At 34.5% G+C, this 13,023-nt stretch overlaps 1 protein-coding gene across 5 annotated transcripts in view; it reads left to right on the forward strand.

Annotated features, from left to right (window-relative positions):
* CUTC (cutC copper transporter) overlaps positions 1-13,023 on the forward strand; it is a 38,475-nt gene that overhangs the window by 18,348 nt on the left and 7,104 nt on the right. For 2 of the 5 annotated variants that reach the window (XM_025466871.3, XM_025466873.3), the window contains exons 7-9: positions 5,487-5,514; positions 7,120-7,225; positions 8,026-8,529. In XM_025466871.3, the coding sequence (XP_025322656.1) occupies positions 5,487-5,514; positions 7,120-7,225; positions 8,026-8,140 (249 nt within the window). In that variant the 3' untranslated portion in view covers positions 8,141-8,529. Of the gene's footprint in view, positions 1-5,486; positions 5,515-7,119; positions 7,226-8,025; positions 8,530-13,023 lie in introns of those variants that run through there. The other 3 variants (XM_025466872.3, XM_035708196.2, XM_049103514.1) reach the window with 3 other exon arrangements.

Genomic DNA, 13,023 nt, shown 5'->3' on the forward strand with positions numbered 1-13,023 from the left:
GGATTAGAAAGGTCTGTGTTTAAATCCTGGTTTTGCCGTTTATTGACAGTAACTCGGCAAATTACCTAACCATTCTAAACTTCAGTTTCTTCATCTACCAACTTAATATATTTATAGCGCCTACCTCCTAGAATAGTTATGGATTATTTCAGATAATAGCACAAAATTTGATACTTAGTAAATGCTTTATATTGTTAAATCACTTTGATAGCTTTAGGTAAGCATATAGTTCTCAATAATCTTTTATGGAAACCAGCTTCCTCCCAAAAGTGGTAGAGTTAGTTTAATTTGTCCATATTTTGGAAAGCTCTCACTTGGAAGAAACAGTTAAATGTGACTTTTTTTTTCTCCTAAAATCATTTCAGCTTTCTAGATATAATATTTTGTATTATGATTGCTTTACTTTAGCATATTTGAGAATACTAAGTGGCCTTGTTCCACTTAATGCTCTGAACAACTATTAAATTCTATGAGATAGCCCATTTCCCCTTTTACTCTATTTCACTACCTTACTTGATTGATTTTTTTAAAGGATTTATTTATTTGAGAGAAATAGAATGAAAGAATGAGCAGGGGAAGCAAGCAAAGGGAGAGGGAGCAACAGACTCCCTGCTGAGCAAGGAGCCTGGCATGGGGCTCCATCCCAGGAACCTGAGATCATGACCTGAGCCAAAGGCAGACACTTATCTGACTGAGACACTCAGGCAGCAGCCTGCTTTATTGTTTTTTCATTATACATAATTGCTACCTGAAATTTTATTATATAAATATTACCTATCTGTTGTCTATCTTCCATATACATGTAAGCTCCATTGCAGTAGTAATATTCTCATTTACCATGTCAGAGAGGAAAGAATATTTCTCTGCTTTCTTAGGTTTTATGTTTGAGGGCCTGTGAATTAAACTGACAAAACACAGGTTAGTCAGAGGAAAAACAGATTTTAATCATATGAATATGTATTAGAGTTCACAAAGAAATGTGACTCAAAGAGGTGCTTAGGATTTGTAGGATTAATCTTACATAAACCATTTTAATAAATGAAGAGGAAGGAGGAGAAGGGCACTTAGGAATTTAATAGAGGAAGGAGACAGAGCATTTGTGGAGTGGGGGAAAGATTTTTTTGAAAGATAAATAAATGGATCCTAATGAGAATAAATTGAAGATAAGGGATCCCTGGGTGGCGCAGCGGTTTAGTGCCTGCCTTTGGCCCAGGGCGCGATCCTGGAGACCCGGGATCGAATCCTACGTCGGACTCCCGGTGCATGGAGCCTGCTTCTCCCTCTGCCTATGTTTCTGCGCCTCTCTCTCTCTCTCTCTCTCTCTCTGTATGACTATCATAAATAAATAAAAGTTTAAAAAAAAAAAAAGAAAAAAGATAAATTGAAGATAAAATAGTTTTGTGACAATGTCTATTTGGATGTGGTGCTAATGAGTTATTCCCAGAGAGAGGATTTTTGACAATTGAGTTCTTTTTTGAATTTTTGTGGGAGGCTCTGCTTTTAGGGCAGATAAGGAATTTCAGGAACTCAACTGCTTTCAGCTCAAAATAATTTTTATGCCACAGTGGCATATTCTGGGTCCTTTCAACTGCAATATAGAGAATATTGATAACATGGTAGGCACTTAATAAATATTTGTTGGATGAATGGATGGGTGAGTAAAGTGACATTGATAAACACTTTCATGATAGATCAGTTTGATTGGAGTTTTAAAAATTGATCAGAAGGAAATTATCTGAAAAATCTACAAAATGGTAGTCTACAGATTTTTTTTCTCTGGAAAAAGAAACTAACCTTTTTTGGTAACTGGAGCTATCTTTCCAAAATGACATATAATTCAGCTGTCATGAAAAAGTGTGTGTTTTTTCAGTGACAGATGTGCCAGAAGAAGTTGGACTTTGAGGTCACTTTTGATTATTTAACTGAGTCCCTTTTACTTAAATACTAGTCTTGGTGTTCTAATTTCCTCATTATAGAGTACAGGTTTTTGTTGACTCAGATCTGCAAAAAGAGGTTTTTTTGTTTTTGTTTTTGTTTTTTTACACCTTATGGTATTGTAATATGCAACTAATTTATCAGTCTCTATTTCCCTTTTTGCATCAGCATATCATTTTTTAACTAAAAAAATTTGGAATGCTTTTCACAGGACAGCTTTTATAATATATCTAGCTCATTGGAGCTGTTTTAGAGTTTGTTGCTATTACATAAAGAGCTTCAACAATCATCATGACTACTCATGTTAACTTTACACTGCTAGTTACTTAGAACCCATTAAAGTATTTGTAACTTGTCTTAAAAGTAAGGAGAAAGCTGTTTTTCCCTCTACTCACGACCATCTCTATCATCTTCCTTACTTTTATTATCTTCCTTCTTTATTGTCCTTATGCTCTCACTGCTTTGGAGAGTTTCTGCTTCTCTTCCCTTCTTTGCACTGTTATTCCTGGTGTTAACTAATTTTTACTTTACTCCATTCTTTTGGTTTCTGTTCTCTTCTGTCCTCTCTTATCCTCGGTTTCCTTTCCTTTTCTACACCTCTGCTTACATTGAACATGCTACCTCTTTTTCTCTTTTCCCCATTTTACCCTCCCCACACTAAGCCAAATTTTTTGTTTTATTTGTCCTAACTGGACATGATATAGAACTAAGTATTCTCAACATTAATTGTATTTATTGAATATATTAGTCAATTGTTTCATTTTTTCTATGGAAAAATAAGCTATATGCTGTTCTTTATTGAATTTTTTCATAGTTCAGTAGCACCCAATAGAAGAAAGATTAGGTATCCAACCTTGAGAGCTGCATAGTTGAGGCAAATGACTTGAAATTATTTTGAGTGGCAAAATTGGCTGGTCCAAAAAAATAGAAAAAATTCTAACTCCATACAACTTAAATCGTTTTATTATAAAAATTATAAGCTTGACATAATATGTAATTTTTAAAATTTAAATTAAAAATTTTTTAATTTAGATAGTGAACATACAGTGCAATATTGGTTTCTGGAGTAGAATTCCAAAGTGATTCATCGCTTACATAAAACACCCAGTGCTCATCACAAGTGCTCTCCTTAATGCCCATCATCCATCTAGCCCATTCCTCACCCACCTCCTTCTATCAACTGTTAGTTTGTTCTCTATTATTAAGAGTCTCTTGTGGCTTGTTTCCCCTCTCTTCTTTTTTTCTTTTACCCTTTCCCATATGCTCCTCTGCATCCTTTCTTAAATTACACATCTGAGTGAGATCATATGGTTTTGTCTTTCTCTGACTATTTCACTTAGCATAATATACTCTAGCTCCATCCCTGTTATTGCAAATGTCAAGATTTCTTTTTTCTTTTCTTTTTTTTTTTTTTTTTTTGATGGCTGAGTAACATTCCATTGTATATATAAACCACATCTTCTTTATCCATTCACCATTGATGGCCATTTGGGCTCTCTCCATAGTTTACCTATTGCTAATAATGCTGCTACAAACATTGAGGTGCATGTACCCCTTCATTTATTTTATTTTATTTTTTTTTTAATTTTTATTTATTTATGATAGTCACAGAGAGAGAAAGAGAGAGAGGCAGAGACATAGGCAGAGGGAGAAGCAGGCTCCATGCACCGGGAGCCTGATGTGGGATTCGATCCCGGGTCTCCAGGATCGCGCCCTGGGCCAAAGGCAGGCGCCAAACCGCTGCGCCACCCAGGGATCCCGCATGTACCCCTTCAAATCTGTATTTTTGTATCCTTTAGGTAAATAGTAGTGCAGTTGCTGGATTGTTGGGTAGTTCTATTTTTAACTTTGAGGGATCTCCAAACTGTTCTCCGGAGTGGCTGCACGAGTTCACATTACAACCAATAGTGCAAGGTTCCCCTTTCTATGCATCCTTGCCAGCACCTGTTGTTTCTTGTGTTGTTAATTTTAGTCATTCTGACAAGTATGAGGTGGTATCTCATCATGGTGTTGATTTGTATTTCCCTGATGATGAATAATGTTGAGCATCATTTCATGTGTCTGTTAGCCATCTGGATGTTTTCTTTGGAAAAGTGTCTAATCATGTCTTCTCTGCCTGTTTCTTAACTGGGTTGTTTGTTTTTTGGATGTTGAGTTTGCTAAGTTATTTATAGATTTTGGATACTAACCCTTCATCAGATAATGTCATTTGCAAATATCTTCTCCCATTCCATAGGCTGCCTTTTAGTTCTGTTGATTGTTTCCTTCGCTGTGCAAAAGCTTTTTATATTGATGAAGTCCCAATAGTTCATTTTTGCTTTTGTTTACTTTGCCTCCATTGATGAGTGTAGTAAGAAGTTGCTACAGCTAACATCAAAGAGGTTTCTGCCTGTGTTCTCCTCTAGGATTTTGATGGTTTCCTGTCTTATATTTAGGTCTTTCATCCATTTTGAGTTTATTTTTGTGTGTGGTGTAAGAAAGTGGTTCAGTTTCATTCTTCATGTTGCTGAACAGTTTTCCCAACATCATTTGTTGAAGAGACTTTTTTCCACTGGATATAATTTCCTATGTTGCATATTAGTTGACCCTAGAGTTTTGGGTCCATTTCTGGGTTTTCTATTCTGTTTCACTGATCTATGTGTTTTTGTGCCAGTACCATACTGTGTTGATGACTACAGCTTTATAATAGAGCTTGAAATCTGGATTTGTGATGCCTCCGGTTTTGTTTTTCTTTTTCAGAATTGCTTTGGCTGTTTGGGGTCTTTTGTGGTTCCATAGAAACTTTAGGATTGGTTGTTCTGGCTCTGTGAAAAATGCTAGTGCATAATATGTAATTTTTATTCTGTCATTGCTACCTACCTGCTACCAGTAGTTCCACTAAATTTGCGTTTGGGCAATAATTGACTTTCAGTGATACTCAGTATATCCCCAAAACTTATTTAGGAAATGTAATGAAAATGTGAATACAAGTAAGGAAGTTTCAATACCTATCATCCAGAATTTACAGAAATTAATTCATATAGTCTAATTGTATTACTTAAAATCCAGCTAAGTGGACTTGTAGTTTTGTTTAACTTATAAAATAAGCTAGGGAATTTAGTTGAGTATACAAGATTTGAGTAGGTTGTTTTCTTCCCAGTAATATACTATTATGTTGTGCTCTTTCTTTTCTGCAGAAATCTTAATTAAATTCAACTATTTCCATTCCACTGCATACCAAGAATTCAAAATTAGTGTTATTTTTCAGTAATGGCTTTTATTAAGGTGATGTGATTATTCAGTATTTATACTGTAGTCCCCTATTCTTTGTGTTCATCACAGCACAAGTCTTCAAAGCAGTACAATAAAATAACCTTTCTGAATAGAAAGAGTTACTATGCTAGACATCTTCTTTACCCAAGATCCCAAAGAAATAGAGATGACTATTGAAAGTTAGAGACTAGTAGTAGTTCTTAAAATTTAATATACTTTCACTCATGCTTCTGTTCTCACTGCCTTATTATCCCATTTGAGAGAACGATATTAAAATTTGTTTTTTTTTTTTTTTCCAGGCAAAAGGGAGGATTGTGGTAATGCCAGGTATTTAAATTATCTATCCATTTGTTAGTATAACACTGGAGTGCAGTAGAGGAAGAACAAAAAAGGCAGGACAACATGAGAGAAAATATTAATACATGGTATTCAGAGAGAAAAATACGTAATTTGATTAAAAGTTTAAGATTGGGAGATCTGTGCTGGAATTTAAAACTTCAGATACGGAGAACATTCAAGCAGGAATTAGCTCAGAGAATTAATAAAGAAGTAAATTGATTGGGATTGAGGTTTCTTTCTGTTTGCTCTCCCGTAGTATAGAATATTGTGAATATGGATGTTCATCTCTGGTGAGGCACACCAAATTTGATGCTGCTATACTGAGTTAGGGCCAAATGTCCTCATTGTTAACAGGTGCATGCAAATGTTTAGGCAATATCTATGGAGAAATATATTTTACTCTCTTGGTTCTTGAAAATCTCTGGTCACCAAATTCTGTCTTACAGCTCAAACAATTGGAGCATATGCTCCTATGATAATCAAAAGATCAATTAGGTACATTCTGGCTCATTAGAGATGAACAATTTTTAAAGAATTAATAAGAGAATCTAGAATCAGGGACAAATATAATCTTAATTTTTTCATATTAATTTTCTCAAACATATAAAAAAGTAGAAAATAGCATAATGAATACTCATGTATTCATTCCCTAGATTTAACATTTTGCCACATTTGTTATCTTTTTTTACCCTTAGGTATTTTAAAGTGAAAAGCTTCATGACATTTTATCTTTACACATGTCTATCTTTACACACGTGTTTTTTCAGCTTCTTAGGGCCCAGTGATATCACTGAGAAAAGAAAACAAGTTAGTGAGTCCAAAAGAGTATATGTAAAATTACTTCAACTTGAATAGTTTGAAATACCAAGTATGTATTTTATCAGTAATTCAAAAATCTTTATTGACTACCTTCTATATATTAAGAAAGAAGGCTATAAAGAGTAATTTTATATTTTTAATCTGGTATCAGTTCAAAATATAATTGTTTATATACAAATATTTAACTAAAAGATTGTTCAACGAAACAAATGAGTCATTACAAAGTACTTGTGCATTTACTAGAGTAGAATCAGATTCTTCTGTGAAAAACAGGAAGTTGATACTGTAATGAATAAACTGTGTAACTTCATTTCCAGTGAGGTCAGTGTGTTCTTTGAATCCTGGGTTAAAGAGAGAACTTGTGTCATTCTGACACATCTCTGAGGCTGTGCTTTGTAGCTTCATCCTCAAACATATCCTTACTTACTGATTTTGCTTAAATTGAGGGGGAGCAGAGAGAGCACTCAGTCATTTTTCCTTGCCCTAGAACAATCTTTTTAAAGTCAGTATCATATGGGATTGCTATTCAAACCAATGGATGTGTAAGATTCCATCATACAGGTTCTATGACCTTATTAGTTGTTCTCCAGAGTCTGTAGCCTATGTCTTCTGTCATTTCTTTCTAATCTCATTCTAGCTTAGTAGGGAGAGAGTAACTCTTGAGCAATGAAAAATTTTGATATGGGAATTTCAGGTAGAGCAAGCAGTCACTATTTTCATTAAATTTTCTACAGAATTCTCTTCTACTTAATGTATTACTTATTCTTCCTACAGGGGGTGGCATAACAGACAGAAATCTACAAAGGATCCTTGAGGGTTCGGGTGCTACAGAATTTCACTGTTCTGCTCGGTCAGCTAGAGATTCAGGAATGAAGTTTCGGTAAAAATGTATTCTTTGATTCATACAAGAAGGGACAGGTTAATCTTTACATCCTGATAAAGGAAAACCTTAGTTGTGATGGTGTGATTAGTGAATGGTATGTTGTGATTAATATGTAAGTATTGCAGTCAGTTTTGAATTTTTCTTTTTTTTTTTGAAATTTTTCAACTGCAAAATGGTTTTATCTTGCCTCACATAGCAGGCTTTTCTGAACTTAGGTGAACCTTTATATTTTTAAGTTATTGCTGAACTTAGGCCAGTTAATAATAAACTGTATCTCAGTAGGTAAGCTTCAAATGAGTCAGATGTGTATGTATGCCCATTCAACTGTGATTTCCTTTACCTGAGTTAATAACTATGGTATAAGAATGGAAGAGTCTAGTCATTTTTATCCCTCCCACCTTTAATACTTCGTCTTCTCTCGTCTTTGCTCTCATTTTTAGTTATTTTGAAATTATACCACCATTAAGAAATTTAAACCATTGAGTTTTTTTTATTATACTTTAGAAGACTCCTATAATTTAATAGTTAGTAGTTTATTATTTCTATTTAGAATTGGGAAAAATGACATGTAAAAGAAGAGCCTTAGAGCTACATTTCTAGATATAAAATCAAGTATATTGTCAGGTATATTTGGCTACTAGATATTTCAAGTAATTAATAAAAATTATGAAATACGGGAATTCAGGATCCTTGACCTACCTGTGTTCTTGAACCATTAAATAGCCTATAAAATGAAGTGCGAGGAGGAGGGCTAATATAAAACTAACTATCTGTTTTTTTTATTATTTCTGTTGCAGAAATTCCTCTGTTGCCATGGGAGCCTCTCTTTCTAGCTCAGAATATTCTCTAAAGGTAACAGATGTGGCACAAGTAAGGACTTTGAATGCTATTGCAAAGAATATTCTGGTTTAGCCAGACCTCTCTGAGAAACATGGATATCACAAGATGAAGGTAGAAGAGTAGTCTGTAATTCTCTCTGATATAGCTTTAACCTTCTTCTCTGGCCAGGACAGTCACAGTCTTTAAGTCTCACACGGCCATGGAGAATGTTTCCAAGAAGACAAAGAAGTCGAACAAAGCTACAATCACTTCCTTTGCTTAATCTTGCCAGCCATCTCTGTTATCATGGTTTAATGTGGTCTATGCTTATTTGACAGACAGAGGTTTAGTCTGTTTTGCAGAATTAATTGATGAACTGGGAAAACTGAACTGTAAGGTATGAATTCAGGTGTGACTTCAGGGTCAATTTAATAACAGTATTTTGCTTTTCTATTTATAAAATAAAAATTTCCATTCTGTTATGGTAGAGTCTTTTTTTAATTTAAATTAAATTTAATTAACATGTAGTGTATTATTAGTTTCAGAAGTAGAATATAGTGGTTCATCAGTTGCATATAACACCCAGTACTCATTCCATCAAGTACCCTCCTTAATACCCATTACTCAGTTTCCCCATCCCTCCACCCACCTCTCCTCTGGCAGTCCTGTTTGTTTCCTATAGTTAAGAGTCTCTATTTTTTTAAAGATTATTTATTTATTTATTTATTTATTTATTTATTTATTTATTTAACAGAGAGAGAGCAAGCACAAGCAGGGGGAGCAGTAAGCAGAGGGAGAGAGAGAAGCAGGGTACATGCTGAGCAGGGAGCCCAATGTAAGGCTTGATTCTAGGACCCTGGGATCATGACCTGAGCTGAAGGCAGACACTTAACCGACTGAGCCACCCAGGCACCCCCCTATAGTTAAGAGTCTCTTATGGTTTGTCTTCTTCTCTGTTCTTGTCTTATTTAATTTTTCCTTCCCTTCCTATATGTTCATCTGTTTTGTTTCTTAAATTCCACGTATGAGTGAAATCATATGATATTTGTCTTTCTCTGACTGACTTATTTCATTTAGCATAATATCCTCTAGTTCTATCTATGTCATTGCAAATGGCAAGATTTCATACTTTTTGATGGCTGAGTGATATATATATATCCCACATCTTTATCCATCATCTGTCAATGGACATCTAGGCTCTGCATATTTTGGCTATTGTGGACATTGTTGAATCCCAGTCTGTAGTCAAATATAAAAGGGAAGATTATTTTTTTCTTTCATTTTTTCTTTTTATTATATACTCATTAGATGGGCAAGATACTAAGTACAACACATGGAAGCAGGATATAAAAGTTTCCAGACTTAAAAAAGCAGAAGTGATCCAGTGTTTACCAGGTTACTTCTACCTCTGTTCCCACATAGAGAAATGACTTAGCCATAAGGTTCATCTAACAAATTTTGAAGACCTATAGTAAAAATTGGGGAGATTATAGATTATAGATGTTAGCAAAAATAGCTGATTCTCTCAACTGAGGCCACACATAGAATGGATTCTAGGGATAAAAGATTATTTTCCTATGAGCAGGTCCCAAATGGTGAAATTTATCATTAGCTTTATCTGACACTTTCATATTTATAACCTCATTTTATATTAATAGCTTGTATTAGAACTGTTGTTTCTATTTTAAGAGAGGAACTGAAATATAATATAAAGAGCTTGCCCTTGGTCAGAAAGCTAGTTAGTGTAGCTTCTGTGAATAGTGTGCACAGATTTGGGTACTAATGAATGTGTAGCAAGAACTTTGCCTTTTTTTTTTATTTTTATTTTTTTTAATTTATGATAGTCACACAGGGAGAGAGAGAGAGAGAGGCAGAGACATAGGCAGAGGGAGAAGCAGGCTCCATGCACCAGGAGCCCGATGTGGGATTCGATCCCAGGTCTCCAGGATCGCGCCCTGGGCCAAAGGCAGGCGCTAAACCGCTGCGCCACCCAGGGATCCCTGAACTTTGCCTTTATTTAAATGAGTCCCTTAAAAAATAAATAAATAAATAAATAAATAAAATAAAAAAAATAAATAAATAAATAAAGTAAAATAAAAATAAATGAGTCCCTTACCTCATCTTTAAATTTTAGATTATTTCCCAACTTTTTCAGGTATAATTTCAGTGTAGAATATTTGCTGAATAATTTATGAAAAATGAGAGGCAAACTATTTAAAAACCAACAATAACCTCAGTTGTTTCTTTTCTTACTTCAGACTATTAGTAAAGATAATAAATATTTCAAAAAATAGTTACTTTAAATATAGATATAGATATGCAAGTATCACATACACACACATATAATCATATTTAGTGTTTTGGCCCAACCCTCCCCCATTCTTAGACTTCACTATATGATCTTCCAAAGACAACAGCAGGCCATGTTATCATCTCTTTTTTTTTTTTTTTTTTAAAGATTTCATTCACTTGTGCATGAGAGACACAGAGAGAGGCAGAGACACAGGCAGAGGGAGAAGCAGGCTCCAAGCTGGGAGCCCGATGTGGGACTCCTTCCCAGGACTCCAGGACCATGCCCCAGGCCGAAGGCAGGCTCTAAAGCACTGAGCCATCCAGGGATCCCCTATCATCTCATTTTCTAAAATACAGATTAACTAGGGATGTAAGAGGTAGTGTGAATTACTCAAACTTTAACAACAGATTATTGTTGTTTATGATACTTGAATGCTAGGCTACTAACCTATAGGTCTCCTGCTTTCAGGTGCTTCTGGATGTGGTATAGAGAGCAATACTCCTAGGCAAATCAGACACACCTGGGATATCCTAGTTCCCAGTTTAAGCTTGAGAAAGTTGACGTAGTTTCTTAAACTTTAATTCCCTCATCTGTAAGCCAGGAATAATAACTAAACCATAGTTTCTGGTTAAACAATATAGTCAAGCACCAAATACATAGTGAGTACCCATTAAGTGTTCTTTTCTTCTAGTTTAGCTTTCTAGTATCAGTCTTTGATAGTTTAAAAGCCCTTCCCAGGAAACTAGGCATCGACAAGTGAAGCTAACACTTTGCCTCCTACTATGTGAATATAAAACAAACATAAGGTAATTCCTACCTTGATTTTATTTTTCTATACTTTATCTTTTTTTTTAATATTTACTGATTATTTCACACATATTAAGTTTCTTGTCAACAATATTATAAGTATTTTGAGGCTATGAGACCATATCTTTATATTTTTATATATTTCTCTTTGCACTCATCAAATTGTATACTCATAGTATTGATTTCCTTGATTGTGAAAAAAAGAGTGCTAGATCAGTGATCCTGGCTATATCACTGTCTTTGGTAACTATGCTGGATATTTTTTGCTTGCTCTTCCAGATCCACTCGTCACTTTGTTCTGTAAACTGAATCCAGCAACATAAAAGTGACTATATACTGACCAAGTAGGATTTATACTAGGAATGCAATGCTGGTTTAACATCCAAAAGTTTATATTGATAGAATAAACTGTAAAATCACACAATCTGCTCAACACAGAAAAAGGATTTGACAAAATCCTACATCCTTTCAGAAACAAAACACTCAACAAATTTGAAGTAGAGGGAATTTCCTCAACCTTATAATGAATATCTACAACAAAACAAAAAACACAACTAACATTATACTTAATACTTAAAATAAGAAATAAGATGTCCACTTTTACCATTCCTATTCAGCATTATACTGAAGGTTCTAGTGAGGGCTATTAGGCAAGAAAAAGAAATAAAAAGCATCCAGATTGGACAGGAAGAGGCAAAGTACTTTCTATTTTTAGAGACATGATCTTATATATAGAAAATTCTAAGAAATACACAAAAAGTTAAACGAGTTCATCAAGTTTGCAGGATATAAAGTCAACATACGGAATCAGTTGTATTTCTATACAGCAGCAATTAAGAATCTTAAAATGCAATTAAAACAGTTTCATTTATAATAGCATCAAAAAAGAAAATGCTTAGGAATATATTTAAAGAAGTGCTAGACAGTACACTAAAAACTACAAAGCATTGTTGAAAGAAATTTAAATAGACCTAATATAAATAAAAGGCATCCCAGGGCATCTGAGTGGCTCAGTCAGTTAAGAGTCCAACTCTTGATTCTGGTTCAGGTTATGATCTCAGGATTGTAAGGTTGAGCCCCAAGACAGTCTCTATGCTGGATGTGGAGCCTGCTTAAGATTCTCTCTCCCCATCTCCCTATCATAAACCAAAACAAAACATAAAGACATCCCATATTTATAAATTGGAAGACAATATTGTTAAGACAGCAATATTCTCCAGTTGATCTACAAATTCAGTGTAATCCCTATCAAAATCACAACTGTGTTTTTTGCAGAATTTAACAAGCTGACCCTAAAATTTATCTGGAAATACAAGAGACCCTGCATAATGAATCTTGTAAAAGAAGAACAAAGTTGGAAGACTTACATTTTAAAATTTACTGCAAAGCTATAATAATTAAAATAATGTGGTACAGACATAAAGATGAGTCTGTAACTCAATGCAATAGAATTGAGAGTCCAGAAATAAACTCTTAGGGGCAATTGATTCTTGACAAGGGTGCCAAAACAATTCACTGGGGAAAGAATGGTCTTTTAAACAAATGGTGCTAGGACAACTGGAAATCCACATGCAAAAGAATGAAGTTGGATCTTACTTCACATCAAATACCAGAATTAACTCAAATGGAGCATAGACCTAAATTAAAGGACTAAAACATAAAACTCTGAGAAAGAAACTAGAGTAAATCTTTGTGACCTTGGATCAGGCAAAGCTTTAGATATGAACTCAAAAGCACAAATGACATAAGGAAAAACTGGTAAATTGGACTTTCTCAAAGTTGGAAACTTATGCTCAAAGGATAACATCAAGAAAGTGGAAAGACAGGGCACATGGGTGGCTCAGTGGTAGAGCATCGGCCTTTGGCTCAGGTCATG

This window comes from Canis lupus, chromosome 28 (assembly GCF_003254725.2).
Source record: "Canis lupus dingo isolate Sandy chromosome 28, ASM325472v2, whole genome shotgun sequence".
In the NCBI taxonomy this organism is placed as follows: Eukaryota; Metazoa; Chordata; class Mammalia; order Carnivora; family Canidae; genus Canis; species Canis lupus.